At 37.4% G+C, this 18,432-nt stretch overlaps 1 protein-coding gene across 7 annotated transcripts in view; it reads left to right on the top strand.

Annotated features, from left to right (window-relative positions):
* The window catches only part of PARG (poly(ADP-ribose) glycohydrolase), a 123,196-nt gene that overhangs the window by 36,837 nt on the left and 67,927 nt on the right, over nt 1-18,432 (top strand). For all 7 annotated transcript variants that reach the window (XM_046027969.1, XM_046027968.1, XM_046027972.1 and 4 more), the window contains one exon: nt 17,165-17,257. In XM_046027969.1, the coding sequence (XP_045883925.1) occupies nt 17,165-17,257 (93 nt within the window). The remainder of the gene's footprint in view (nt 1-17,164; nt 17,258-18,432) is intronic.

Here is an 18,432-nt window from a genome sequence, read left to right as displayed (position 1 = left end):
TCGGAATGGTTTGATATCTAGGTGAATTCCTGGGATCAGACGAAATTTCTGTCTCCTACTCCTTGTCATCTTGCTTCTGCTCTCCTGTTTTTCAAATTTATGTAGTTTCAATGTGTAGTCTGTATCAACAATGCAGTAATCTTGGTAATGAGGATTAAATAGGTCCATTGTCCTCTCGATGCAGGGAGTACTTTGTTAGTGCCAGTGTACCATCATAGCTGCATCTAATGAGGACTGAGCTAATAATCTTCTCTGTATTTTACTGTTGGTACTAGTTGTGAAAAGTACATACCCATAACTTATTGCTATGGCAATGACAGGTAATGATTAACTGCATGATACATTCCAGTTCGAAACTGTCTGAGCAATTATTTTTTATTGTGTTAAAGACGTTTTTAGTAAGCTTAGTGGCATAGTAACTTGTTGCCTCAGATGCTCTTTGATTACTTGAAAAACACTGTAAAAAGACATTTTCTCCAACAAGAACTTATTTCCAGCATAGTGAAATATAGAATATTTTCAAATGAAGTCCCAGGTGATGCTATTAGTCTAATCTACCTCAGTCTTGGGAAGCCCAGTTCAGAGGTAAACAAGGTGGTTTCGTCCATTCAGGCTGCTAGTAACAGAATACAATAGACTGGGTGGCTTATAAGCAACAGAAATTTATTTTTCACAGTTCTGGAGGCTGTCAGGTCCAAGGTCAAGGCATTGGCAGATTTGGTATTTAGTAGACTGTTCTTCCTGATTCATAGATGTAGGCTGTTTTCTTGCTATATTTTCAAAAAGCAGAAGGAGCAGCGGAGCTCTCCAAGGTCTCTTTTAAAAAGGCACTAATCCGGGGCACCTGGGTGGCTCAGTGGGTTAAAGCCTCTGCCTTTCACTCAGGTCATGATCCCAGGGTCCTGGGATCGAGCCCCGCATCAGGCTCTCTGCTTGGCGGGGAGCCTGCTTCCTCCTCTCTCTCTCTCTGCCTGCCTCTCTCGCTACTTGTGATCTCTATCTGTCAAATAAATAAATAAAATCTTTAAAAAAAAACAAAAAACAAAAAGGCACTAATCCAATACATGACTTGAATAACCTCCCTAAATTTCCACATCCAAATACCATCACATGGCAGGAATAGGTTTCAACATACGAATTAGGGAGGACACAAGCATTCAGTCTGTAGCACAAAGGCCATCTTCCATTGGGAATGGAATGTCAAAAGTGCTTTATATCACAGCTCAGCAAATACTCAACCTCTTTCCCCATAGCTGACATCTCTCTTCCTTTGTAGTCCTTTCCTTTTGGCCAGCAGCTTAACTAGCTTAAGTTGTAGACATTTCAGCTTGGTTCACTTGCAAACTTCTACACATTCTGGGCTTAGCCCTATCTCCTCCCAAATTTAACCTCCTCTTCAAGGTCCCCTGTGCCCTTGATCTCCTTGGAGTTTGCTATAACTCCCTACTTGGTTATCTGTGGTAGCGACAGTGGTGGTCCTTGTAATTGGGAGGTTTACTATGTACTAAATATGGTATAAGTGGTATGTTTTATCTCATTTAATCATCACAACCACCCCATTAGGCAAACACCATTAACGTTTTCCTTCTAAAAATAAAGAACTGAAAACCAAGGCTTAGAGAGCTTAAAACTTGCTTAAGTGATAAAGTCAGGATTTCAACCCAGGTGCCTCTCACTCCAGTTTTAGCTCTCAACTGCTATAGTTAGTTGTGGTAGCTCTAAATTCAAGAGTGATTCTGCTTCCCAGGGGAAATTGGGCGATAGTTGGAGACATTTTTGATTCTCACAACTGGGAGGGCAGTGCTACTGGCCTCTGGCAGATAGAGGCAATGGATGCCACTCAACATCCCACATGAACAGGATGACACTCTCCATAACAGAATTATCTACTCCAAAAGGTTAGTAGAGCCAAGATCAAGAAACCTACTCTACTGCAGTGGTTCTCAAGGTATGGTCACTGATTCAGCAGACAGCATCACCTGGGAACTTGTTAAGAGTATAAATTCTGCCCCACCCTAGACCTACTGAATTAGAAACTTCTGCGGCATCTGTGTTTTCACAAGCCCTCAGTTAACTGTGATGTGTATAAAAGTTCTCAAAATGACTGCTCTACTCTACCATCTTGTTCAGACATCTTGTATAGTAGCTGTCCCTTAACTTTTATCTTAGCTGAAGAAACTTTTCTGAGTGGCAGCTTTTCCTTCTCTGAAGAAAAGGAATTGTTTTCCTCCTCAGGCCCCAGTGCTTAATGCCACTACATTGTTGAATTGTTTAACCCTATCCCAGATCTGTGAAAACCCAGGGTGATGCTTATAGACCTGAGCTGAAGTGTGTCTCATTTTTTATTTGTGCACCATGGTCCATGCCATCAGAGCCTATCTTGACTTACCACTTAGAGAGGAATGGCGTCAAACATACCACGCAAACATAAGGTGAGCTAGAAATGTTTAGGGGAAGGGGCAGAATCATCATAGAAACCAGCTGAATAAAGCTAGGGAGGCCCAGTAAGTTCAAAGATTTTAATTACAGGTAGCAGAGAAGCTAAGAAAAATTCTCTGGAAAAAGGTGGTTTTAATGGCCTATGGCCTTGGATCTGGCATTTAAACACATTGACTTTGGGAGGGCACATACCGATGTGAAACAGCCTTTGTTCCTTTGCATCCTTGCCATCTGGTTATGTACCCCCTTACTTTGTTATCTACCCGTCTTTGACACCTTTTCCTCTCAGCCCTGTTACTGACATCAGCTTGAGCAACTTTGGTTGATACCATGTTGATAACACTAGTCATCAAATAGTGCTGGTCTGACTCAGGTCTGTATGTGAAACCCACTACTGTGTTAACCTCTATGGCCGTGTATGGTCACAATTTGGACCTGGTTATCCAGGGCCAGTTCCTTCTCTAAAGTCATGAGTTCTGAGCTACTCCTTTACTATAGCGTCCTAGTTTTCAATTCTCATATTCCTACTGTACCCTGTTTTTTAAGTCTACTGCTTCTATCCCTTTTCTTCTGGGCCACTGTTTCCCAGCTTATGTTGCTCAAATACTTTGTAATTAAAGGGTTGAATAGTCAAGTTAGTATGCTACATATTATACCCTCCTTTTGGAAATAGTTCTAAGGAGTCTTACAGTAAAGAAGCCTGCTTAGTTTTGATTAAACATTTTTCCCAAACTTATTTACAAACAGGACCCTTTTCTGTGTAACAACTTATGATTTCCCTTGTAGTTGATATTCCATGGGACACACCTTGCAAAACAGTGTTGGCTCTCTCCTGCCTTTCTCTTCCTGCCCAGCCTGGTAACTGTCATCAATTTTTTCATCTGATTATCATTGATCTTTAGTATCTGCTAGTTTCCAACTCTGATAGCATCTGGCTACTTGTTTCCTTTCCTCTTAACTGAAAAAAAAAAAAAAAAAGGGGAAGGAGGGGGCAAAAGCAAGAAATAAATAATAAAAATTTTTTTGATAGGCCTTACTGAGAGTTCCTGTTGTTGAATCTTAACTTGGCCTTTGGTTCTTTTTGCTATCTTGAATATATTTTTCCTCATTGATCTTTGGTTACGAACTTTCACAGTGTTTTCTAATCTTCACATGCACTCTACTGTCCATCTGTTCCTATTTCACACCTCAGAGAGATTGGAGACCATCTAAAAGGTTAATTTTTTTAGTTCCTTTATTTTAGGTTTTTATTATTATTTATTCATCTCTTGTTATCTCAGAGGAAAACTAGTTTTATTCCAGTCCTTAAATTCAGCAAGTCCAAAATAGAATTATACTTGAGGATACAGATATCACTCTATCTTTTTTGCCTCACTCTTCTCCCAAAGGCCTGATTAGCTTTTGCTCATCCTTTAGTGTCCAGCCTAGCTGTCAGTTCTGTTATGGACTTTTCCTTGTTCATCTCCCTTAGTTTTCCTTGAAGGAGGCTGTGGTTTAATTTGTTCTTTGTTATGTCCCTATCACTTAACCTAGTGCCAAGAGCTTTAAATACCACTTAATGCTGAGACACACTTGGATCCTTATCTTCAGCTCTTTTTCTCTGTCAGCTTCTTATATTAAGACACCATAATTTTACTTCCTAAACACTTCTTGAGCCTCACCTCTATTTCTACTATACTGGTCTAATCCATGCTGTCTTTATGACTCAGATGGTATATGGCACCAGTCATCCAGCTGACCCCTGTGCTCAGTGTTGCTCCTTTCAAATCCATCCCTAGTGCTGCTCACACACAGTGAGCTCTCTGAAGCATATATCTTCAAATCTTATGTGGCACCTCATCTATTTTCTACTCTCCTGGATGATATTTATGGTATTCCGTGGCCTTGCCTCTGCCACTTCTCCAGCATCATTTCTTGCCACTTCCCTGCTCCAAACCTGATATCCTAATGACCGTTGCTTATGATTCCCTGGCATGCTGTTTGCTTGCTCTTAATCCACCTCCCAGACTGAGCAGTCTTTATCTCCTCCAAGAATTCTTTCCTCTCTTCCCAGAGAGGACAGTAGTTTTATCTATTAAAAACTCCTCTCAGTGCTGACAGTAGTACCTCCATGAACTTGTTGCATAACACCTGATCTATCTATAAAATGTCTGCATTCTTTATGAGGCTGAGCTTCTCCAGGGTGTCTTAGTGTTTTCTGGCTTATGGCTGCTGCCCAGTAAATGTTTCTTGAACTAAATTCAAGGTATTCAAGAAGAGTAGGTTAACACACAAATGTGTGTCTTAAGCCACAGTTTCTTAACGGAAGATTTAGGATGATTTATTTGTGTAAAATGCTACTTGACCATTTGAGATTGTTGGTTGGTATCAGAAAAAGTGAGGCCAACATACACAACCCTTATGGTTGTTTATAGGACATTTTTACCCTAAAAGGTAGTGAATTTCTAGAGGACAGAGACCTTGCATTGTCTGCCTTTAGTCCTCGCAGTGCTCCATGTGATGTCCTAGACAAAGTGAGTGCTCCGTAGGTGCTTGAACTAAATAAAGAGCAACATACTACTAGAGTTTGGTATCAAGTTTGGTATCTTCTCTTTCTTGGATTTCTGAGCTCAGCTAATCCACAGTCCAAGGACCCATTTACCTTTTTATTCTCTACATGTAAGAAAAGAATGAATGCCCCAGGTGATACTTAAGCCTGAACACTTAATCTGCTTTATTTGATGTACCTAAATGTTATGGCAGTTGTCAGATATCTTCAGTTTTATATAGGTTATAAAGCCAATATTATTTTAAAAGGAATATTTGTCCATTTTCAAACTTCTCTGTATTCTAAAATGAATTGCAGTTACCAAAATTAGCTCAGTGCAGTTGAATTAAATTAGTTGCACTTAAAAATCTCCAAACAAAGAGGTACAGATTTAGTCATATATATTTGTACCATCCAGTTCTACATATGTCTGGTAGAATCTTCCATTGATTGCTCTGGTGACTTTCTCTGCAGTGGAGTAGTAGTAGCAAATAGGACTGGATCTGTATTGTCTAAACAGTAGCCAAAGCCATATGTGGCTATTTAAAGTGAAATAAAATTTGAAATTCAGTTGCTCAGTTACACTGGCCACATTTCAATTATTTAGTCAATACATGTGCTAGGAAGTTTTCTTCTGTGCTGGATGAGATTATCTCTCAGGTTCCTTCTGTGTTGGACATCTTGCTGGTCTTGCTACCTGAAAGCCGCTGCTGGTCTGATTTTTTTCATGGGGAGCTTCAGAGATTTCTTTGGGGAGGGTATGTGCTATCGTGAGTGCTGTGAAGTGTGTAAACCTGGCGATTAACATTCTTTGATCACATTTTGATTTTTACCACATTGGCTATTGCCTGAAATAACTGAGTTGTTGAGTAGAGCTTGGTCAGTTTTTTTCAAAAGATATTTTCATTGTGATAGTATTTGTTTTCTACTACTACTATTTTTTTTTTCCAAAGAATCTGCCACCAGGGGGTGCCCTCAAACCTTTTGAGAAAATTTAAGTGTGTTTCAGCCTTGTTAATAAGAGTGAAGCATAGACTAATAATACTGATTTTTTAATTCATGCTGTATAATTTAGGAATTAAATTAAGAATTAGGCACCATAATATGTATGCACATTACTTTGTTTATATGGCAAATTATTTTTCTAGTGGTATGGGAGAGGCTGTCTTTGAACTATCTTAAAAGATACTTAAAAATAAATAATTTTAAAGTATTCATTACAGTTCAGTAATATTCTCATTAAATTTAAAAGTATAAACTGTAGTAAAAGATTGAAGTTACTACTCACATGTCTTGAATGAATTAAGTTCATCTTACTTCCAGGACTAGAAAACTTATATTACCGTTAGCTATTTCTCTGAAATCTTGTCATGTTCAGTTTGATTGCCTGGCTATAAAAGATGGATAATGATGTGATTCTATGGTATTGAAAATATCTGTTGGCTTATATGTAATAGCGTTGTGGTTTGGTGGTGTTTGCTAACGTGATTGATGGATATGGCCATGTAGTCATACGGTAATAGGAATGAGAGATGAGAAAGACCTATCAGAGCATCTTGTGCTAGTGTGGGATTGTTCCCTAAAGGATAATCATTTACCATAACAGTACTGAGAAGTAAATTCTCCTTTGGAGACAGGATAGTGAGGATGCGTTATTATGCTTTGTCCTAAGATAATACTCGGTGCATTTTATTATTAGCATGGAAAAAGATTGTCATTATCAGTAAATACTGTTTAGAGAAGAGCTTCCTTCATGTTTTGTAAACCTATACGATTTTATTTGTTTATAGTATAATGATATCTGTGTAGTAGATAGTTTGACAGTTGTTGTTTAGAGGTATAGTTTGTTTAAAGAACTGGGTGAAGATATTCTTTGTAAATTGCTTGTGTTCCCAGATTAGTTGTTAATTATTTCAATTTAGGAGTACATGATGGTGAAATTTCCATCTATAAAAACCTGTGAATTTTAAGGCTGTGGTGGCTGGTTTTCTGGATGAAGAGAGAAACTAGTGCAGAGTTGTGCCATGAGCAACAGAACAGTGATTGGGAGAGGCTAGAAATGGAATGTGAGGACCATCCAGGAGAGCCCTTTCTCATCTCCTTCCTTATTTCTCTTGCCTGTACTGGCTAATAGGAGCTTGGCTGTGGGCATGGAGATGTAGAATAAAATTAGAATCCACTGCTTGGCACTCTTTTTCCTTTTTTTCCTCTGTTGCTGACAACCAATGATGGGGAAGAAGAGGAAATGGCTGTAGCAGCCGATTTACCCCATAGTAAACAACTATCGAATTACTATAATGACAGGTACAGGTTATTTCCAGTGTAAGTTGCAAGATAAATACTTTGAAGCCTCTTTTGTACTATCCTTAAATCATTTCAGATGCTTATAATGAGCTGTGATTTTTATCAGTGATTCCCAGATTTAGTCATAGCACTTTGAAAATTCATAGGGTAACTCTTAATAGCTCTTTGAAGAGGAAAACCAAACCAAAGCAAAGATGAGAGAGGGGCAGGGTGGCCTCCCAGCACAGCCCTTCTCTCTGCTACCAACACTGACCCCTGTTAGCACTCAGCCTTTCATATCACCTTGTTCTCCACGACATTCATTTTGTACCTCTTTTGATGCCTTAAGATAAAAATTTTAGACAGTCTTAATTAGGTGCACAAAATAGTTCACTAATTTCTGAAATATGCTTTCTTAAATATGAAAATGTTAGGCTAGCTATTTCCTGAAAACCAGCTGGGCTTTATTAAAATTTGGGGAACATTCTTACTGAAGCCGTAATTGTCATGGATGATACACATGAGAGATCACCCTGTGGTTGGCCTGTCAGATTTGCATGAGGCTTCAGAAATTAAGGGGGAGTGAGTGAGTTTGTTTTCTTGTAAGCTGTCACATTCTTCTCTTCAAAGTGTCAGCCTGAGTCACGCACAAATAAATGTTAGAAACATTCACCTTTTCCAGTTAATTTTTTTACCCTTACATAATTTAGTGCTATAATTGGTTTTTTTTTCCTCTCTAACGTTTAATTTTGTAGTCTAAAGACATGCCTGAAGAATAAGTGGGTCCGAAAGACCTTGATAATTCTGACTTGTGTTATTTCTTTTTAATTTTTTAAAGATTTTATGTATTTATTTTTAGGGGGTAGGCAAAGGGATAGAGAGAGAGAGTCCCAAGCAGACTCCATGCTGAGCGTAGAGCCCAGCATAGGGCTCCATTGCACAACACTGAGATCACAACTTGAGCTGGAACCGAAGAGTCTGCTGCTAAACTGCCACCTGTGTGCTTCTTTTTTAAATTTTTGAAGTATGAACCTGCCTTTCTGGCTTGGGATCCCATTAAATTTTAGGTATATTATAGAAAGCTTACCCCATATGCAGTTTAATTTACTTTTCCTTAAAAAGAAAAAAAAGAAAAACAAGGAAAAGAAAAAAGGAAAGAAACTCTATATTTGCCCTAAGTCATGGTGATTTTCATAGGAAGTAGAGAGGAGAAAGAGGATGAGCTTTGTAAAATTACCTATACTAGAAAATTTAAGTTAATTGAACAAGTATTTATTGAGAATGTCACATATGAATATCACTGTTCTAGGCATAGTGAATGAACATAAATTTTGTTTTTAGTATTTATTTGAGAGTGAGCGAGCATATGAATGAGTGGGCAGAGGGAGAAATGGGCTTCCTGCTCAGCAGGGATGTGGGACTTGATCCCAGGACCCCATGATCATGACCTGAGCTGAAGGCAGATAGATGCCTAACCAATTGAGCCACCCAGGTGCCCCCATAAATCTTGTCTTAAAGGAACTTCTAGTAAGCACTTATAGGCGTATCCATAAATAACTACAGTATACAGCAGGAAGTCTTACGTGTCTTGTGAAAAAAAGTAGATAAATTGGAGAAGGGAAAGTTAACCTTCTAGCTGGCAAATCAAATTGGATAGACTTTGAAACAACATGTTGTTTGAGCAAGACATCTGAAGGTTAGGTAAGTTTTAAAGTTGAGAGGAAAGATATTGTAGGTGTAGCACAAATTGTATCTGTGGCAGCACAGGTAGGTGCTCAAGAAGAGTAAATTGCTGAGTTGCCAGTATGTAAAATGCACAGAAGGTGGTGTGTATGTGTGCTAAAGAAGACTAGACAAGAGGCGCCTGGGTGGCTCAGTGGGTTAGGCCGCTGCCTTCGGCTCAGGTCATGATCTCAGGGTCCTGGGATTGAGTCCCGCATCGGGCTCTCTGCTCGGCAGGGAGCCTGCTTCCCTCTCTCTCTCTCTGCCTGCCTCTGTCTACTTGTGATCTCTCTCTGTCAAATAAATAAATAAAATCTTTAAAAAAAAAAAAAGAAGAAGAAGACTAGACAAGCATCTAAGGCCAGATAGTTGGTTATTAGTTCAAAGAATTATACTGTATTGTAAAGGCAATGAAAAGCCATTGAAAGCTTTCAAGTGGAGCTGCCACACACCAGGGTGTACTTGTGTGGAAACTGAAGGTGGGCCAGCAGTAGGGCAGCAGTTAGATTGCTGTAGCACTCTTGGGGAGATTGGATGAAGGGCTGAGTCAGGGGAGCTTAGTAGTAGTGATTAAGAGGTGGTAACGAGTATGTTATGTTCCTGCTGAATCAGTCAGTAGGACTTGGCAGTTAATTGATGTGGGGGTGATAAAGGAAGGGGGAGGCTCAATTCAGAAAGGTGGTGAATTACTGGCCCATTAGATTATTATTACTATTATTATTACTTTGCATTTGTATGTGGGGCTTTAGAATTCATAAAACAAAGCCTTCATAACTCTAAGTTAAACAGAGTTAGAATTATTCTTATTACAGGTGAGGAAATAAAGAATTCGGGAATTTTTTGTTAATACAGAGAGTAAATGCAGATCTGCGCCTCTTACTATAGTCTTCCAATTATCTTGGCCAGTGCTTCATTCTCTAAAACCTGGCAAGCGAAGGCTTGGCATCTAGTCTTAATATATGCCACTAAGTGTGAGTGTGGGAAACTGCTTTACCTCCTTTAAGCTGTAGTTTCTTTAGCTGTCCTTATGCTTTCTATTTTTCAGGGATACTTTCAAGGTAAAATGAATGTTTTTATTTTCATTAACTCTTTATTCAGCAAATAATAGTGAGTACTAAATACTATGCTTGGTATGGGAATGCAAGATACAGAGATACAATCCCTGCTGTTGCAGTGTTTCACAGATTGGAGGAGAGGAGACAAACATAAGTGGATAAGTTACTATAATAAGCTATAATAAGTGCTGTAGTAGAGGTATGTGCATTTGACAATAGAGTCACAGAGGAAGGAGCAGTTAGGAAAGTCAGGGAAATGTGAACTAAGTCTTGTCTCATATTTAGTCATTTAACTGTAGTAAAATGTTAAACAAGGCAGAGGGTAAAATATGTATCATCATCATAATAGTAGCTATTATTTGTTGAAAGCTCCTAAAGCCAAGGAACCCCAAGGATTGCTAGTAGCTACCAAAATTAGGAAGAGGCTTGGAAAGATTCTTCCCTAGAGCTTTCAGAGGGAGGATAACCCTGCCAGCATCTTGGTTTTAGACTTCTGGCCTCCAAAACTACGAGAGAATGAATTTTTGTTGTTTTAAGCCGCAGTTTGTGGTACTTCATTACAGCATCCTAAGGAAACTAATGTAGTGGTGACATAAGAATCAAATTGTGGTGAACACTGAGTAACATATAGAATTGTTGAATCATTGTATTATACATCTGAAACTAATATAACATTGTTAATTATACTAAAATAAAAATAAAATGAAACAAAGAATCAAATTGATCTGTGGGAAACCAAGAAAACCCAGAAATAGACCCATGATTACAGAATCATTTGATTTTCAACAAAGGTGCCAAAGAAATCTAGTGCAAGAAAGAAACATCTTTTTTAACAAATGGTGCTGGAGGAACTGGATATACATAAGGGGGGAAAATGAACTTCAGCTCTTCCCACACAGCATACATGGAAAATAATTCTAAATACAAAAGCTAAAACCATCAAGCTTCTGGAAGAAAGTATCTTTGTCATTTAGGGAAAGATTTCATAGGACACAGAAAACATTAGCCATAAAAGAAAATTAATGAATACTCATCATCTAAGTACATTAAGAAAATGAGTAGACAAACTAAAGACACGGATAAAATATTTTCAAAAAGTTTCTCTAACAAGGGACTTGTGTTTAGAATATATGAATAACTATAATTAAAAATTAAAAAGACAAACAGCCTTAAAAAAATGAGCAAAAGAATTTAAAAGACATCACAAAGAAAGGCATATAAATGACTAAGTAGCACATTAAAAAGTGCTCAGTATCATTTGTCATTGGGGAAATGCCAATGAAAATTGAAATGAAATATTAGTATACAGACACTAGAAAGGCTGAAACTAAAATGACCAAGTGTAGGTATAGATAAGGAGTAACTGGAACTCTCATATTTTGCTGTTGGACTGTGCAGTGGTACTACTACATTGGGGAAAGATCTGGCAGTTCTTTAGAAAACTAAACATTTATCTACCCTATGATCCATTAATTCATTAATTCTGTTTTTTAGTTTTTTAGTGTGTGTGTGTGTGTGTGTGTGTGTGTGTGTGTGTGTGTGTGTGTGTTTAAGAGAGAGGAGGGACTGGAAGGGAGAAAGGGAGAGAGAGAATCTTAAGCAGGCTCCATGCCCAGTGCAGAGCCCAAAGTGGGCTCAATCCTACAACCCTGAGACCATGACCTGAGTTTAACTGACTGAGCCACCCAGGTGCTCCTAATTCTGTTCCTTTGTATACCCAAGAAAAATGAGAGTGTGAGTACGAGAAAAGTCCTGTATTTATAGAAGAATGTTATAGCAGCTTTATCTCATGGCCAAAACCTAGAAATAGACCTGTTGTCTATCAATAGGAGAATGAATAAACAAATTGTGGTGTATTCATACAATGGGATAACATAATAAAAGGGAACAAAATCACTGATAAAACATAGATATATCTCAAAAACATTGTGTTAAGAAAAAAAAACCTTGCATAAAACAGTACAGGTCCTTTGTTTCCAATACATAAAGTTTTATAAGAGGCAGAACTAATCTGTAATAGAACAAATTTAGTACAATGGTAGTCCCTTAGGTGTGGGGGCAGGAGTTTCCTGGGAAGGGGCATGAGAGAACTTTTAAGGTTTTTGTTTTGTTTTGTTTTTTAAGATTTTATTTATTTATTTGACAGACAGAGGTCTCAAGTAGGCAGAGAGGCAGGCAAAGAGAGAGAGGAGGAAGCAGCCTCCCCGCGGAGCAGAGAGCCTGATGTGGAGCTTGATCTCAGGACCCTGAGATCATGACCTGAGCTGAAGGCAGAAGCTTTAACCCACTGAGCCACCCAGGCGCCCCTGTTTTGTATTGTAAACATTTGATTTATTTTTGAGAGAAAGAGAGATCACAAGTAGGCAAAGTGGCAGGCAGAGGAAGAGGGAGAAGCAAGCTTCCTGCTGATCAGGGAGCCTGATGGGGGACTCAATTCCAGGACCCTGGACTGACGACGCAAGCCGAAGGCAGACGCTTAACTGATTGAGCCACCCAGGTGCCCAAGAGAACTCTTAAGGTTTTGATGATGTCCTATATATTGATAAGGGTCTAGGTTTACAGGTATAAACATTTGTAAAAAAATGTGTTGAATGGTAATATGCCACTTAAGTATACCACTTAAGATTACTATAGTTCATTGAATTTAAATTTTACCTCAAAAGAAAATAACTAAATAAATATTAAATTAAATATTAAGCTATAATTGTTAATATGCAGGCTGAAGTGATAAATGTACAGATGTACCCAATTACTTCAAAGTGAATTTAAAAATGGATTGATGGATGGGTAGATATGTGACAAAAGTAAATATAGAAAAATGTGATTTAATTATAGAAACTACTGAGTATATGGTATTAGTGCATAGTTATTTTAACTTTGCTGTATTTTTGAAAGTTTCATACAACGTTGAGAAAAATAATTACTATTGATAGGGAATTATACATTTAGTAACATTTATCATTCTGTTACATGGAAAGACATCTATGGCTTTCTCTTAAGGCAGAAAATCAAGTTGCAATAAAATTAAGTATACCATTTAGTTTAAAAATTAACATAACAAAATTGAGTAATTATTTTAATTTTAGATCATAGGATTATGACTTTTTTCCTCTTCAGATTTTGGGGTGTGAGGTACTTTTTTTTGAAAAATTATGTAATAAAATTTAATAGTCTAGACCTTGTATATAAAGGGTTGGGTTTTGTTTTTGGGTTTTTTTTTTGAAAATTTTCATTAAAAGAGATTAGTTGTAACTTCAAAGTTTTACTGGATCTAACTAGGTTTATATCAATAAAAAATGGAATGACTTAAGGTGTTTATTATATTCATTGATTTGTGACTGGTCACTTTAAATTTTAAAGTTCTGAACTATTTGAAGAAGTAGATCATTGGCAACTTACTCTTTTAGTAAAATGATAGTAGTTTTCTGATTTTATCAGCTACAGATTTCACACTCTTTCAAAGTTCAGAAGTCATTATTTAATACTTTCTCTATGCCAGACACTGTACTTAGTCATTATGAATATATCTGTAGTAATAGAGCACAGTTCATAGATTCAGTTTTAGTTGGTCAAGTATCTAAGAAAGAAGAAATAAGTAAACATCTCTTCCTTTGCATGCTTCTAGAGATTTAAAACATTCATAATGTTTTGACATTTGGCAAATCAGTTACTCTTTTTAAGTAGTTTGTCCATGTTTCTGTCTGCTAAAGGAAGAAAGAACGATAAGCTTTCTACAGTCACTGTGATGAGCTTTATAGTATGACCCAGGACAATCCTTCAGGGTTAGGACTGACCTATGGGTGGGGGTAGCAGTCACAGAAAACACAGGGCTTTCTGCTGTGAGACTCATGAGGTCAGTGATCATGTCTGTTATTGTTTACAGTTCTGTCTTCATTCCTGGTACAGTGTCTGGTACATAATAAACACTCAAAATACTTGTTTACTAGTGAGTTGAATTAACAAACAGATTTATAGTTTAAAAAGAAGAGATGAACAAAATGGCATTACAATTTTGAAACTCCTTATGTCAATTCTGAATGAGACATACACTTTGAGACATACATACGCTTTGTGGGACTAGAATAAAAATACAATACACATACACATATACAATACATATGCAGAAACACCTGCAACATATAGTTATGTATGCAGACAACCCAATAGAGAGCAGGGCTTTACATGTGAGAAAATTTAATGAAACTCTCCTTTTATTGTCTTATGTTTATTTTCCTTATAATCATCATTGCCATTATTATAAAATAAACATAATAGGTGCTGTATTATAAATAAACATTTATTCTATTCAAGGTTCTTGCTACCCTGGAAGTAAAGAAATGACTTATATTTTAAAAACCTTTTACCATTTATATCTTGGTTTGCCCTGTATAGGTTAATAATAAATAATAATTTATAAAAGGTAACATTAGCATAAAAATACTAATATGTGAGAAAGCTGAAGATCATGGTAGCTTTTTAAATTATGCATTCTATTTTTTTGAAGATTTTATTTATTTATTAGAGAGACGGAGAGAGAGCACACGTAGGCAGAACAGCAGGCAGAGGGAGAGTGAGAAGCAAGCTCGCCGCTGAGCAGGGAGCCTGATGTGGGACTCCATTCCAGGACCCTGGGATCATGACTCGAGCCAGAGGCAGCTGCTTAACTGACTGAGCCACTTAGGCGCCCCATAAATTATGCATTCTATCTCAAACAGTAGTTGGGTTGGTTATGTTCTCATTTGCGTTTCCAAAGCAGCATTTAGACATAGCTCTGAAGTGTTGACAGTTGTGAAGAAGTCCAGTGCAGTAACATTTTATCAGATAAATAAGTGATATTTTAAAGCTTGTGACCATCAGCAAAGCACGGCAGCAACTACTTGGTCTGTCAATTTTAAAAGACAAGGATAGGTACCCAAAAGAGAAGCTGTCAGCCCATTTAGACATATAAAAGTTAAATGTCTTTAGGTTAAAATGTTTGGGTAGACATTTCACCCTGTCCATTCTACTAAATGTAGTTAAAACCCTGGATACTGTATAAACATAAGAACACTCTGAACGGTAGAGAAAATACTGACCAGCTATGGTCTACCAGGCCCTCGATGTACAGTAGAGGTCTGTCCGGGAGCTTGAACTCTCACTTCCACCCAGTGGCACAAGATGCCTTCCCCACTCCTGACAAGTAGGGGGCCTGAGTTTCTACTCCGAACTGGCAGTAACGAGTTAGCTTTTGCCTTCCTCTGTTACAGAAGGCATGCTAAAACAAGATTTAAATAAGATCCAGAATCTCATAACATAATACCCAAGATACCCAGATTCCAATAAAAGACGACTCATCACCAAGAATCAGGAAAATCTGCGTTGAAATGAGAAGACAATCTATGGACCTCAACCCCAAGATAAACAACTTTTAGAATTATGTGACAAGATTTTCAAGGAGCCATCACAAAAGTCTTCAATGAGCTATTACAAGTCTGCCAAAAATGATGAAAAAATAGTTTCAGAAAAGAAATTGTAGCTATAAAGATAAAACCAAATAAAAATTTTAGAACTGAAAAATACAATAACTGAAATTTTTAAAGAAGTGCTATGAATGAGCTCAATGAAGAAATGGGATGACAGAAGAAAGAAATGGTGAACTTGAAAGAGAACAACAGAATTACTCATTTTGAACAATACAAAGAAAATAGACTGGCAAAAAGAAACAAACAAAACAGTTTAAGGACCTTTGGTACTACAAGAAAAGATCTAACACTGTCCTAATTTAGAGAGGGAGCTTAAGCATAGATTGGATGTTAGCGTATTGATATAATGACAATTCTTAGTGTTAGAAATTCTCTATAAAACTGGAGTGGATGTAAATTGTTACTTTTTCTATTTACATACATACCTTGTGCAGCTTCAGATAGACGAATGAAGGTTCCTTAATTCCAATTTATAGCAAAGAAAGTCTGTAGGTTTGTGAAGAGTCTGTGTCCTCATTAATCCCTTTCAAGTACAGAAGTGGGGAGAATAGTGGAATAGAGGTGGGAACACTTGGGTTCTAGTTTTGATTTAGTTGCTAATTGACCTTATCAAGCTAGGATAATCAGGTAACCTCCTTTTCCACAGTTTTTTTTCCTATGTAATAATGACAGAATCAGACTGGGTTATAAATGGGACCTCCTTTAGTTCAAATGTAATTTTAAGTTGATAAATGTTTTACTTTAATCCTGACTTAACAATTTCCAAATGGTTAATTGGTTATTTCCAAATTGGTTAATTTCCAAATTAACAGTGTTTTCATTTTCAGTACTTTTAAAGACACATTTTTAGAGAGAAATTAGATCAAAAGACCTAAACTAATTTCTATAGCCTGTAGGGATGGGAAATTATAAAAGATAAAAATGGGCTATGAATGTTGTCTTTGTTGTGCTTCAAATTATGATGTGGGAATTGTGGTTTTAACCTGCCAACGGTGCCTTAAAATAAAAATTGTATGATCATCAGAAACTCATTGTTTACTACCCAGTAGGTTAGATTTGAAAAATATACTGTGCTCTGAAATGATTAGTATGTTTTTTATGGTGATTTTTTAAAATTATGAACAATTGAAACTGGATAGGTTCTAGGGTTTCTTAGTGAGTCCTTAGTGGTCTAGCAGTTTTTAGTTGCAACCAAGGGCAGAATGTGCTGGGTTTTTTTATTTGCAAGTGTTTCATTTAATTGTGTAAGTTGACATGAGAGATATTTGATATTTGGGATACTTTATTAGCTTTCAGAGGGTATTCAGGTAGATTAGATACATTTGAAAGTGAATTTGTAGGGGTGCCTGAGTGGCTCAGTCAGTTAAGCATCTGCCTTTGGCTCAGGTCATGATCCCAGGGTCCTCATTGAGGAGCCTGCTTCTCCCTCTCCCTCTGCTGTTCCCTCTGCTTATGCTTTCTCTGTCAAATAAATAAATAAAATCTTAAAAAAAAAAAGAGTTTTTAAATACCCAAGTTCCACCTTAGTGCATATCTGTTGGTGTACTTTTACATGTGTTTGATGATACTGATAAAATGCCTTATGGGATTCAATGAAAAGCAGGTATGTAATTTAATTTCATAACAAACATTTGTTAATTGGTTATTATTCACTAATATATTTGATTGGTTTTCAGGTACTTGAAGAAGCAGAAGCTCAACATTTATATCAGTCCATTTTGCCTGATATGGTGAAAATTGCACTCTGTCTGCCCAATATTTGCACCCAGGTTAGTAGAAATAAACTTCTTCCTCAGTAGCGTCCTTCGCACTCAAAATTGAATTTCTTTTTCACTCTAATGGCCAGGGTCAAAGAGAGAGAAGAAAGAGATGGGAAACAGTTTCTACCAAAGAGTGTAAGGATTTTGCTATACTGAAGAAAAGGTTAGAGGCTAGAGGGAATGCTACAAAAGGACATTAAAAATGCAGCATTCAATTTCTGAGCTTCAGTTTACACTGTTGAGGTTTGCTTATTCAGAGTTCCTATTCTCCTTTTGTTTAAACAATCTCTGACTTTAAAAAAAATGTCATTATTCTAAGACATACTAATGGATTTAGAACATTCATCTTCAGAATGGCTCTTCCTTTCCCCCCAGTGGTGTATTATATAACAAGTGAGGTCATGGTACTTTTTTAACTTTTAAAAATGAAAGAATCTGGTATTCTTTTTGGGGGGAGTATGTTAATTATAGCTATATAATAAATTGCCAAAATTTTGTGGCTTAAAGCAACAAACATTAATTATCTCACAGTCTCTGTCTGTCAGGAATTCAGGAACAGCTTTGCTGAGTGGTTCTGGCTCACAATCTCTTTCGTGGTCGCAGTCGGGGTGTTGGTCAGGGCTGCAGTCCTTCTCTGAAGCTTTCACTGAAACTGGAGGAGCCGCCTCTAAGTTGGTTTACTCACATGGCTTTTGGCAGAAGCCCTCAATTTCTTTCTTTCTTTCTTTTTTTTTAAGATTTTATTTATTCATCACAGAGAGAGGGAGATGGAGACAGAGGGAGAAGCAGGCTTCTCAGGAAGCCTGATAACGGAACTCAGTCCCAGGACCCTGGCATCACGACCTGAGCTGAAGGCAGAGGCTTAACCACCTGAGTTACCCAGGTGCCCAGAAGCCCTCAGTTTCTTGCGATGGCCCTCTCCCTAGTCTGACTGGCTTGTCCTCACGATATGCTTGCTAACTTCTCCAGAACAAGCCACCTAAGGGAGAGAACAGGAAGTTGGCAGTGCCTTTTTTGACCTAGTTTTTGAAGGCACCTACTATCACTCATGCTATTTTTCTGTTGATTACAAATTAGTCACTAAATCTAATCCACACTCAAGGAGATGGTAATTAGACTTTCTTAGAAGGAGGAAATATCAGAGTTCCTGGGTGGCACAGTTGGTTGAGTGTGTCTGACTCTTG

This window comes from Meles meles, chromosome 13, assembly GCF_922984935.1.
Source record: "Meles meles chromosome 13, mMelMel3.1 paternal haplotype, whole genome shotgun sequence".
Classification (NCBI taxonomy): Eukaryota; Metazoa; Chordata; class Mammalia; order Carnivora; family Mustelidae; genus Meles; species Meles meles.
Note: the sequence above shows the minus strand (reverse complement) of the source record. Positions and strands in the feature narration are given on the sequence as shown.